The 13,439-nt window shown below is 39.8% G+C and overlaps 1 protein-coding gene across 10 annotated transcripts in view; it reads right to left on the bottom strand.

The window, feature by feature from the left end:
- Positions 1-13,439, bottom strand: part of APBA2 (amyloid beta precursor protein binding family A member 2) — a 228,795-nt gene that overhangs the window by 59,500 nt on the left and 155,856 nt on the right. For all 10 annotated transcript variants that reach the window (XM_044980042.1, XM_044980041.1, XM_044980032.1 and 7 more), the window contains 2 exons: positions 12,373-12,409; positions 3,332-3,477 (listed from right to left, as the gene is read on the bottom strand). In XM_044980042.1, the coding sequence (XP_044835977.1) occupies positions 3,332-3,477; positions 12,373-12,409 (183 nt within the window). The remainder of the gene's footprint in view (positions 1-3,331; positions 3,478-12,372; positions 12,410-13,439) is intronic.

A 13,439-nucleotide genomic window follows, 5' to 3' on the forward strand; every position in this document is an offset into this window, starting at 1 on the left:
AGAAGTAGGATCTCCAGTGTGATAGTTATCTCAAAGGGCAGGAGTGTATGTATGTGACACAGGCTAGCAATGCACATGACACTTAGGTATGACACTGTGTGTATTCTCTTCTAGACTCTCCAAAGAATCCAGTGTATGCTGCCCATTTGGTAAAAGCCAATGGATTCCAGTTCAGTAATCTAGTACACAGCTTTTGCCACCAGTAATATCACACCTCTCTAATGCTGCACCCTTTTAGGGGGGGAAATCCAACTCCAAGTAAAGTTAATGGAAAGATGCCCATCAGCTTTAATGGGAGTTGGACCTGGCCTCTAACCAGAATATTTGATGCAGCTTGGCAGTTATCCACGTCCATATATAATAGCTTTAACATTATCCATGTTCAAATTCGCTCTTAGTTAATGACCTATAGGAATACTCATTTATTGTGGCCCTCGGTCTTCTTAAAGTATAAGCCTTATCACTGCCCTATGAAGAATGGTGAGGTAACTGTGTACAGAGATTTCCCTGGCCCTTATGGAAGGGTGTGAGAAACCATACAAACTATTCAGTGAATCCAAGCAGAAGATGTATTAGCTTTGGCACAGGGCGGGTCCATGCTTAGGAATTCCCCTCCCCTTAAAAAGCTGAACTAAAGCACTGTTTGAAAGTTGGGGAGGGGTCTGGCCCCAGGAGACTTGAGGTAGCACAGGTCCTCCCCACACACAGCCTTGTGGTCTGGCAGATACTGACACTGCTGTCGCAGCTGAGTCCAGACCCCTTTCTTTCTCTGTGGGAATGCAAACCAAAAAAGGTAGAATTCAGAGGAAATACCAGAACAGGAACTCACGATTCTCCCACCAGGGATCCCTTCTACAGATTTTTCCTCTCCCAAACAACCTCTCCACCATATTTTTCAGGAAACCTATTTACACGATGATGAAGCAACTGCAACTCCTTGGCATATCACTACCACATTTAGTGAGCTAAAAGCACCCATTAAAAAGGAATTTCCAGTAAATTAATTCTGAAATGGTGCTGCTCTGCCAGAGAGAGCCACCACTTCCATGCCCCATGAGACAAAGTGAACTTGGAAAAGCAATGCTGAAAAGCACTGTGTGTTTGGTTTTTTGCTCATTGTACAAGAAGTCTCTAAAATGACTCTCCTGGTGAAAGGCGATTTTGAAGTGAGGTTATTTCGAAGTTTGCAGTGCCTAAATAGCCCTGCTCTAGGACAGAAAAACAACGATCTGAGAAACACCTTTGAGACCTGCTGGCAGTACTTGCATGGTACAGTAGTTGCACTATCTACAAGTATCAAATACTCAGATAAAACTGATTAGTTCATAAGCTTGGTATGTACTGCCAAAGATTTTGTGAATCAAGCCATTAAAAATGCGCTATATTGAAATTAAGGTAAGAATTCACTTCTGCAGATCTTTAAATCTTTATTAACACTACTGTTGGATGCCATAATTTTCTTGTAACTGTAGTGTTTCTTTCAGCTCTGCCTCAAACTTCAGATACCTCAGGGACACCATTTTTCAAGTACACCACTACCTCGATATAACAACACCCGATATAACACAAATTTGGATATAACGCAGTAAAGCAGTGCTCCGGAGGGGGGGGGGGCGGGGCTGCGCACTCTGGTGGATCAAAGAAAGTTCAATATAACATGGTTTCATCTATAACGCGGTAAGAGTTTTTGGCTCCCAAGGACAGCATTATATCGAGGTAGAGGTGTACATCTATCAAATACATTAGGTTGAAGTACCTCCAAGTTCATCCACATTGGACTTCTATGCATCCTTTTTGTAACATGCCAAGTTACTATACCTCCTATTTCAAGCACATGAAGACAATACATGATAATGACATCTTTTACTTCAGCTACATTGGGGCTGCTCTGCACTTCACTTGAAGTCCACTTCAAATGTCACCAACGTTTTTACAAAGTATATTTACAAAAGGCAAAAAAAGATTACAATTTTATGAATAATAAAGCCAGCTACTCTTGTAACTCAGACCAGGTCTACACTCAAAAATTAAGTCAATCTATGCTCAGGGGTGTGAAAAACCCACATCCCTCCACGACATAGTAAAGCAGACCTAACCCCCAGTATAGACATTGCTAGGTCGACGGAAAAAACATTTCTGTTGACCTAGCTACCGCCTCTCGGTGAGGTGGATTAGATAGGCTGATGGGAGAATCCCTCCCATTTCTGTAGTGAGTCTCTACACTGATGGGCTGCTGCAACTGTGCTGCTGTAGCGCTTCAAATCTCGCCAAATCCTCACTTCTCTTTCCTTCTCTGTGTTTTCTATAAAAATTATAGCCACATTAATTATGTGCATACATCAGACTGCCATACAAAATATGAAGCTGAAAGCTTCTACCAGGACTGCCTTACACTTGACAGTTTAGCAGCAGAATTAATTAACAAAACTGTTTCTTGGCGTTAAATCAGTCAATGCTCATGTGGTGCTTGTGACTTCTCAAGAATCTCATGAGCAGGAATTCCAAGGTTTGGAATGCTCGAGAATCTGTAGCAGCAGAATAACAACCTTTAACGCCTTCCAAGCTTTTCTAAGGTCCAAATCAAGAATCAATACAGATGTGTGTCTTGCTGAGCAGTTTATTTGACCCAAACTGGGTGTCTCCAAACAAATGCCGATTCTACTGATTAAATTATTTTAAATGTGTATTTTTTTTCTGATTAACACTTCAATCTACACATTTCAGATCATGTCCTTATATATATGTAGATTCGATATAATGGTACAAATCTAAATAAATCAATTCTTCAAAGCATGCTTAAAAAATTCTTCTATCTGGATTATATATTCAAATAAAATGCATTTATTTCATTGACCACAGAAAGCACTGTGTGTTAAAATATTTCCATGCAAATCCATGGTTTTAAGTGATACAAACATAGATCTGGTAATGAACCTTCTTGCATTAAGAAAATAATATTTTGATGTTTTTTAAACGCTTTCAACTGCTTACATAACCTCTTACAGGATCTAACATGGCGACAGGAAGAAATCAGTCATAAACCAGTCTTCTATGCTTTACAGTTGGAATGTTTTCTTATTACTGCCTGGATTTTACCTTCAGTACTTATACTGTACAATTTGGAATAGCCTCTGTAATAATTTATATTTTGTTTTTCAGAGGATTTGTATGTTCTACAATGCTAGACCTGGAAACAGTGAGGATTTTCACATCAGCAGATACGTATTCACTTGAGTGCACCTCTCAGTAGGTTTGAAGCTTCAGACATTTCAGACTATTCAGAGTTCAGTTATCAAGGGAGTCTATTCTACAGACCATAAAAATCACCTACCTTGACACGGCTCACTGCCTCTTGAGCTTGCATCATTCTTATATTTTTGGAAGGGTTACGTTCTGAGAGCAGCTGTGTAGAACCCAAGTAATTGGCTGCAAAGATGATTCCATCAATGAGATCTTCAGGTTCACAGGGTCCTGGAACTACAGACAGGAATACAATTATTACCTTCCAAAAGGGAGTAGGGAGACAAAAAACTTAATGAAGGGTATTGCTACTTGCACAACCTTTCCTTAATACATTTCTTTCATTACAACAGCCTAATTAAAAGAAGCATTGCAAAGTCCAGCACACATTAAACAGTATACTTATTTCCCAAAATTATGTCTCAAACACCTAAAACGCAAATGTGTGGTATTTAAAAATCTGCATAATGTTTTGATCTTGGAATTAGAGAGTAGTTCATTGTAGCATGCTGCCTTGGGAAAAGCACAACAGAGCTCTTCACTGTACTAGGCCAAATACTGCTCTCAAATGCATGCACAAGCTTCCTTCCAATTGATATTAATGTAACATTCATAATACGTTACATGTATTGAGTGTTCTTATCTGTGGGCCAAATTCTGTTCTTCTATTTGGGTTTCTTGGTACCTATATATGTCAATGGGAATGAAAAAAGTGCAAGATCGCCAAACTCTCTGCCAACTACAATAGAACCTTGTTAGCTCACATTAATGACAGACACCCATGGGCAACAACTGCATGTTGTGAATCAGCAAGTAAGGAAACTCAAGAACACTTTATGTATCACATTCTAGGGTTGATACAGGTAGGTGTGATGTAGGGGGTCAAATGTCTGAGCATCACATCCATGTACAACACCTGGCAGGTCTGAGACAGAGGTATTCCTTTGCTGTGGTAGATGATGTTAATGCAAAAATCCACAGTCAAAACAGCACCTCATTTCATACACCCAAGAACTTTAAAAAGGAACAAAAGCTGCAAGTCGGGCAAAAATATTAGTCAGAAACAGAAGATTTGGAGTACATTTGTGTACTTTACTTCAAGAGAGGACCACTACTGAACTTCAAAGCCTGAGGACAATGCTACCCACAACAGAAAAGAAAAGAAGCTGTCTTTGTGCTCTCTGGCCATATGATGGACCTGAGTTCAGGAACTGATTGACAGACAGACAGCTTCCAGACTCGTACAGATGGTATACACTAATAACTGGGGGGAATAAAGAAGTCCAAATAGCCTGCCAAGGATTAACACTAAGGGTAGAGCTGCACAGCACATCAATCACCCCATCCATCTGAAAGAAGGGAAGATGCCAGATGGGAGCTGAAGAAGAGAAAAAAGTGGACAGATTAATCATCAAAAATAAGTTCCAAATGTCCTTATTTTCTCTTCATTTTTTATTCCAGTTTTTTTTCACTCAAATTTAAGCCCCAATCCAGCAAAGCACATATGCACATGTTTAGCTTAATAGATAGACTCACTGACTTCAGTGAGATTTTCAAATTAACTACCATTTTACAAACTGCTTTAGCAACTGCCAGGATAATTTTCCAGGGATGGAAAGAGGAGAGGAGGCGGGACGGAGAGAGAAATAAAGGATGGTATTTATACTGTACTTGTGTTATGCTCATCTCCTTTATTCAATGGTTAAGTCTTATTTTCAGCTTGATTACATCAACACTAAAGCGGCAGTCACTCCACAATTTTGGCACCAATCCCTTGACTGTAAATACTGTGTTCTCCAACAGCTCTACAACGGGAACTTGCTATGAGCCATATCAACATGCCAAGCTGCTAAACCATCTCTCCCAAGTAAACAAATTAATTGTGTGAGGGGGAAAAAGGGACAGTGAATGGAGATGCTAATTTAATTTAAAAAAAAAAAAACTCAAACCCCAACAATTTTCTGGTAAAGTGAACTTGCTTACGTATATAACCAACTGAACTGGTCTGATGCATGCATGGGCGAGCCCTTGAACAGGAAAAATAAATACCATGCTACTTTGATAGAATGCACTACTTGCATCTACTTTAATTAGTGGATATTTCTAATTCCTCATTGTCCTAAATTCTAATTGAAAAAAAAATCATCAAACACAAATTGAGTGTGATTAAACCCTTAAATTTCTTCATCAGAAAATGCTGCTGCCTCTTACACTTCCATACAGACCAAACATCTGACTGCTATAATGTCAGCCTCCTGCAGAAACAAAACAGTCTTTGTAATTCGGTAATCACTGTACATTTTAAAAAAAATCAATACTAACAGCCCCACGGTCTCCAGAGACCGAACATTAACTAACCAACATTAACACAAAATGGAGCAATTTGTTCGGTTAGGGAAGACTGCAGTTTCAAACTTCCAAAGGGTAATTATTTACAACAATGAGCCAGATTTTGCTATAAACTAAACTAGTGTAAATCTAGTGCTAATCCACTAACCTCAATTCAATTATTCTGGATCTTGATCAATGTGACTCAAAGCAGAATTTAGCCCAGTGTGCTGGGGAGAGAATTTTTTTAAAATAACTGAACATATCTTGATAGTACCCTCTAAAAAAATTAGAAGGAACCTCAACCAAATCTGTAGGAGTCTACTCATCAAAGAAACTGTGTGACCAGTTCCAAAGTGGGTCACATCATTTACCTACTATCTCAAGAATCAATTATAGTGGGTGCAGTTCTAAACTACTGAATGAGTAAGAACAATCAGCAAAAATTCCACAAAGACATCAGATTTTAGATTTGTGATCCCATCTAATGAGCTGATTTCAGCACAGTTTCTCTTTAAGGTGTTCTGGTCCCCTCTACCCTGCTTCACCAAAAAGGATATATATATACTTTACAAAGAACTGATGCATCTCTTTGCTGAAATGTATATAATGCCTTTTCAGGCCTAGCTTTTCATCTCATGTATCTTTGTCTCTTCTACAGCACACAACTAAACATATTGCCATAATACTTACAAATCCTCTCCTATACAATCCTTGGCAAGTCAAGCAATGACCAGAAGTCTGATCCATAATGCTGCAGGATTTGCAACAAAATGTTTTAGAAAAAGAAGTGACACTTATCTACAAATATAGGCCCCCTATCCTGTTTCCTTCACACATGCCATCTATTGAATTCAGGGGCGTCTAAGATGCTCAGGAAATGCAGGGTTTGGTTTATCCTTGACAATATCCATGCTTTGTAAATCTCTCCAGGAATAGATTTTTGTCTCCATTTCTGTTCCAAAGTAGTAAGAGACTACTTGAAAGGCACTTTACCTTCACAGACATGAGCTTACAGTTCTGCGTTTCCTCTGCTATATTTAAAGACATCACTAACACCTCAAGTGGAGCACAGGGCTATGATCCCTGCCCTACTTTAGGTGTCTATGGAATTACTGACTGTTGTAAAAGAAAAAAGAGCCATGAATTCATGTCATGTGTTCCCAGCAGTTTAGTGACAGTGAACATGACTTTCAGCAAGTTTGTTTTAAAACATATTTATTGTAGAAGTAAATTATTACTTTTAAAAGTCTCTTAAATAATTTTATTAATGCTCCAGTGGGGCGGCAACGTGTGTCTTAAAATAGCTATTTATAAGGTTTTATTTTAAGGATTCTGATTCACCTTAATAAATCTCCTTCATCTTTTCAAAAGAGAAACTTTAGTGGCTGACATCAGCAGGGGGGGAATAGCTCAGTGGTTTGAGCATTGGCCTGCTAAACCCAGGGTTCTGAGTTCCATCCTTGAGGGGGCCACTTAGGGATCTGGGGCAAAAATCAGTACTTGGTCCTGCTAGTGAAGGCAGGGGGCTGGACTCAATGACCTTTGAAAGTCCCTTCCAGTTCTAGGAGATAGGTGTATCTCCTATTATTATAAGATCACTATGCTATCAACACATGGTGGTTGACTATATTGTTATTACAACCTCAGCAATATTTTTAACATCTTATATATCAAGAGCTTATACAAAGGGGCAGTGGGTAAGGGGAAGCATGCTATGTGGATAAATCTTTCAACAGTTTTCCATCAAAAAGGAAATGGAGATATCCATGAGATAACACATCTGTGCAAGTGATGTAGGGAGCATTATTGCAAATTGCAAAGTGAAACTGGTTAACCTGAGTGGCCTTTTCTAGATCAATTATAGCTTTTGAAAATGTAACAGTTCACATACATACTTGGCTAAGGTCCCAATTCAGAAAGGCACTTAAGCATGTCCTTGACACTAAGCAAGTATATAAGTCCTATGCCTTGTCTACACTGGCAAGTTACTGCACAATAAAGCAGCTTTCTGCAGTGTAACTCCCGAGGTGTATACACTGCCAAGCCACTTAGTGTGTAGAAACTCCTCGGTTGCAGCATTGCAAAACAACCACCTCGACAACAGTCGTAAGCCTTACAGCGCAGAGGGTTCAGCGCTGCATTGGGAGTGTAAACACATTACAGCACAGAACGCAATCAATTGGCCTCCAGAAGTGTTCCATAAAGCAAACCATGAATGTGGAATGCTCGTGCTGTTGAACACATAGGCTGACGTGTGTGTGTGTGTGTGTGTGTGCGAGCGAGAGAGAAAGAGAGAGAGAGAGAGAGATTGCTGTGCAGAGAGCTGGGGTCGGGGGAGAGAGACGGGGGCTGATGTCGGGGTTTCCCCCTCCCCCAGGACTGGTTGCTTCCTGCCCCTGTCTGAACTTACAAGACAGAGTGCCAACACACACTCTGTCCCCGAAAACACATTGTCTCTCTTCCCCCACTCCAGAAAAACACACACTCCCTGTCACACACTCGCCCCCCCCCTTCAATTGAAAAACAGCTGGCAATGTAGTAGGATGTCCATGGAACAATGGGATTGGGAAACCTGCATCATGTGATGCTGTGCCTGCCCTATGAGGCATTGCAAACCTTTCCCAAAGCACCCTGCGGCCAGTTGCACAGTGGGATAACTACCACAATGCACTGTTCTCTTTGCTGTTGCAAGAGCTGCTAATGTGGATGCGCTCCAGCGTCACAAGGAGCACAGCGTGGACACGCAACAGTGGTTTCATTCCAGCGCTTTAATAAAAGTGGTATATCTTGTTGCGCAGAAACTTGCCAGTGTAGACATACCCCTACTGACAGTGAAGGCAAGGAATGGGAAAAGAATACACTGCAAAACTGGAGAAAGACAAATTTATTTTGAAAATAGGTTTGAATTTTATGCTGCCTCGTGATGTTGCTGATAAAACAGTTATTTCTTTAAATATAAACTTAAAATCATATATATACAGTATCTCTTTAAAAAGGCATTTGATGTCCTGGGTTTTTATTTTGGCAATGTAACATTTAGCAATACCATTTCTTTGCTGTAGGGTGCAAGTGTCATATAGAATGAGGCTCTTCTAGCAGTAAACAAACATTTAAAAAAAAACCCTCAAAACACAACAATACCGCACTTGGAGGCATGAGCTATTCCATGAAAAATCAGCTGAATTCAAGAGAAGGAATCTGTTACCAATGCAAATCTAATAATAGCAGACCAAATATTCAACAGGCTCCCTTAATTGTGCTTGCAAAAAGGTCTGTTTGCACCCACAAGACAAGTAACTGCATGTGCGACACTATGCATATGCAAACGGATATAACTGAAAATACTGGCTGCTACCCCAGTTAAGGAGTGCTGCTGAAAATGTGTCCCTAAACAGTTAATTGGATGCAGGCTAGTGCACTAATGTGGTACCTCTGTCAGAGGTCACTGCAGAAACAGGAAAATGTTCAGTGGTTAATGGCAGGGACTGTCTTTTCATTATGTGTGAGTACTATGCCCAGCACAATGGGGTCCTGTGCCTTGTCTGGGGGACCCAATGCAGTAATAAAACACAGGGCAATTTGGCTTTGCATTCAGAGAGCGATCTGATTTGCCAACATGAACTCCTTCTGTACCATGTACTTTTGTGACTGTACCATACCTACACGACAGTGAAAACCCAATAGACAGTTCATCCTCTCTTGCTATGCTATTAAAAGAAAAAAATCAGAGGAAACAAATGTTACTAAAACTTACAAAAAAGTGTTTCGTGCTATCCTAAAAGCTGTATGGATCCCACTTTCAACACTAGAGCAGTGAACTTTTAAAACAGAAAGAAAAAACAAAGTGTCCACAATTCCCCCCCAAAATTGTTTTTCACTACATATGGAAGCACTGTAAAGTTTTATTTTAGTTTTCTAGCATCTAATTTCTACAGTCTCTCTGTCCTCTCCTCCTTTCCCCTGGTCCACTGCACAATTCTGTTAGTGTTTATTTCCAAGTGCCAGCATTCCTTCTTGATTCTTCTGCCTGCAGGGAATGTGTTTCATTTACCTCAATTTAGGGCTTGTTAGCCAGTAAATGCCAAGAGTTAAATGTAAGTTCCTTCAGCAGTCAATCTGTGTAAAGGGGCAGTAACATGACTCAGGAACCTCTTGATGCCAACTGACAGAGGGCACAAAGGATGCTCAGAGTTTTACTGAGAACCCCTATATCAGTTATATGCACAATAATTCACTAACGGGTAGCATGTGAGGGGTTCTCCTGAGAGCCAGTAACACATTGGTCATCTAAACCATTATGAAATGTATGTAAGCCTCATCTTTAAAGGAGTTATGTACCTTTACTGGAAATTATGTTCTTAAGGTCTGTAAGTTGAAGCAGGTCACCAGAAGGTGACCAACATGTTCCTTTCATATTGGCAAGAGAAACTTACATGTCTGTTGGGTTATATGCACATTTAGTATTGTGTACTTCACAATGGAAGCTTCGGCTCTACTAGGATTTTATTTTACAGGTAACACTTTGTTTCCAATATCTCTGCTCTTTGTTAGAGAATGCACCTACACATTTATTTATCAAAAATTCTAAGTGCTGTGTGTTAAGCGGCACAGTGGTCCAAGGTGTAACTAGTAAACTGCAGCATACTGTTCCTTTGCAAACAGTGGGTCTAATACTTCTGTGTCCAGAGGATCAGGGGCTGGACATTACAGAGGGATGCTCGGGAGTTAGGGGTGCCTATCACTAACTTGCAGAGGAAAAGCAGAGCTTGCATGGGCTGAGAGGGGAGCACTTGTGCTGCCTATTTCTGGGGGTGTCAGGGAGCTGACCTCTGGCAGGCACAGACAAGGCTTCCTCAAGGGAACAGCTGGTGCTAGAGAGCTGCCTCACAGCCCTGGATAATCCCGAGAACCGTCACAGGTAGCCTTTGAACTTGCCATTTGCAAGGTCTCTCAAGGAGGCTACTGAAAACAGAAGCTGCTGCTCAAGCCAGTGAGATCAGGAAGTTGGGAAAAGTCTGCCCAAGAAGTGTATATTTCTAAATGAAAATACCTTGTTCTTGGGGAAGGACTAGTCTTAAAAATTGAATTCTTTAAGATCTATGATCTACAGGGGAGAGAACTCTATGTGTCAGCATAATAGAATTATCAAGTAAAATCCTCTCAAGTCATGCTTGAGATGATATTTCAGCTATCTGCAGGGAAATTAATCAAAACAACATAAAAACCTGAAGAGCTCCTCTTTCAGCATTTAAACTGGGCATCCAACCCTTTAGGAACAGGCCTTAATATGCATGTTTGTTCTGACAAGTGGGTGTTTTTTCAGTTGAAAACTGTAGTTCCTTTTGTCTTCTGCAAAGGTGAGCACAGGCGAGTCTCATCTTATGCACATTTAACATGTGCGAATTCAGCTTTGCGTGGTCGGCAAAAACAAAAAACAAAAACAAAAAAGAGAAAAATAACAATTTTAATATTGTACCTCTAGTGCGGGCAATTCTGCCCACCATTACACTCAATGTAATTTTGACTATACGCGATTCTCGCATTACATGCTGACAGCGGAACATAACCCCAGCGTAAGATGAGACTTGCCTGTATCATATATTTATTACTTCTGTATCTCAAAACTCACGAGAGGAGGAGTATTGATTTTTTTTTCTTTCCAGTAAAAGATAATCTTTTAATAAAGAAATCATCAAGGTTGTTGGTCTGGAAAAGATCAGGATAAACAGAAAGGATGCAACTAAAAGAACCTTGTACCCACTGTGATCAAAATATGATTGATATGCAAGAAAGCGATTGTGTGGATGACATTCACTCTACGGGAGATGTTCTAGCTCAACCAGACATCATGGGTTGGATGCAGGAATCACTTGACATTTTGTCAGGTTTCAGAGTAGCAGCCGTGTTAGTCTGTATCCGCAAAAAAACCAGGAGTACTTGTGGCACCTTAAAGACTAACAAATTTATTTTAGCATGAGCTTTCGTGCCACAAGTACTCCTGTTTTTTTTTGACATTTTGTGTTATACATGAGGTCAGACTAGACCATCATTATGGTCCCTTTTGGTTTTAAAGTCTATTAACGTCATTTGCCAGTGTTTAAGCTGGTTATTAAAGTGATACCTAAAGCCTTCATTCAGCAAAGTGCTTAAGCCTAATGTGCCTAACTTTAGGCCTAACTTTAAGAACATAACTTCAGTGTGACTACTCAAAGTTAGGCATATGTACAAATATTTTACTGAATCAGGCTAGACATTTTTCCTAATTTAATAGGAACAATGTGAATAATGAAACTAAATTGACCAGCATATTTAAAGATGGCAGCCTCCTGTGTTGAGCCTTCCTGTATCAGCTGTCTGAACATGCATGGAAGCAGTGTCATTACTTCCGATTCAAACTCTCACATGGATTCAATGAGCTCCGACCAAGATATGAGAACAGATAGACTCTTTGTGAGAAGAAGAGTGAATTACAGTCTGGGACTAACTTGTTCTGCAGAGAAAATTCAAGGACCAGCCAAATTTGGGAACAAAGTTTCGGCTGAAAATTACATTTTGTTTTTTTTACTAGTTAAGCCGAACCTAAAGAAGGGATAGGTCTGAACATTATTCACTGCATACAAGCTCTGTTGAGAACATGGTGAGAACTTTACCAGCTTATACATAAGGTATATGTTGTGCATAAATAGATCATGCTTGTTTCTTACTCAAACTTTACAGTTGCAAAATCTTGGATTTTTTGTGGGTTTTTTAGTATATTGTTTTATACTGCGGTAACCTTAGAATACAGTGAAATTTACTTACCATCAACAAAACTTGGAAACGAAGACACTTTCTTTGTCTGTTGGGAAGTAAAAATAATGCACTGTAAAACTATCAAAACAGCAAAATCAAGTTCAGACCATAAAGGATAACTTCTATTATATTTAATATAATGAAAGATCCATTTTTATACTGAATTCTTTAAAAAATATTTAATTTTCTCTTTATGGTTTTACATGGCTGCTATTTAGACAGTACAATGTTTTAAAATACCATTAATTAATTTCACAGGTCTGTAATTAAAAAAATAAAATACTAAACAAAACTAGAGTCTTGGTCTATATTGGAACCCTCTCTGTATTGGTACAGTGCCTAGCATAATCTCTTATCTTAGTTGGGGGTCCTAGGTGCTACTTTAATACTACTCAATGGAAGTTCAGTTCATAGACTCCCTTGCTGGCAATGTTATACCAGTTTGAGCATTAAGGTCTCCAATACCGGGGTTAATTTCTCCAGTGATGGAAGAGGGCTTTTTGTATGTGCAAGTCTTCATTTACATTACAGGCTACTACTACCATAACTCCCTTGTGCACTTGTGAGAGAACAGACCCCTCAGATTTTAAGTCATCATGCCTGGCCCCAAGCACATCCTCACTGCATTCTTTAGACTCCTTCTTTGCTCCATTATTCAGTGCCACTAGCCCATCTATGGTGTCTATCACAGCATCTTTTTCACAGCTGACTGAGCAGGTTCACAGCTCACCACAGAGGCCACTTGTAAGGTTGTGAATCAGCTAGGCCTTCAGCTGTGAACGATGTGATGTGTGGATCAGTTCGTAGGGATTATTCACAGAGATCTTATTCCTACAGGAATTTTAGCAATCCTTTGACTCCAAATGCAGCAATTTCACACAAGAAAGAGATGGAGAGGAAACCAGCCACATTCTGATGCTGCCCTTACTTTCCAATGGCCCCCAAAACAAGAATTTCTGAAGTCTCCTTATATCACCTGAACATTTTAGGACTGTGTTTATAAAATGGGCTGTTATAAAAAGTGACAGCTGCCGCCACTGGTTCACGGAAGCTTTGTGAGCCGCAAGAACCATGCA

Source organism: Mauremys mutica, chromosome 11 (assembly GCF_020497125.1).
Source record: "Mauremys mutica isolate MM-2020 ecotype Southern chromosome 11, ASM2049712v1, whole genome shotgun sequence".
Classification (NCBI taxonomy): Eukaryota; Metazoa; Chordata; order Testudines; family Geoemydidae; genus Mauremys; species Mauremys mutica.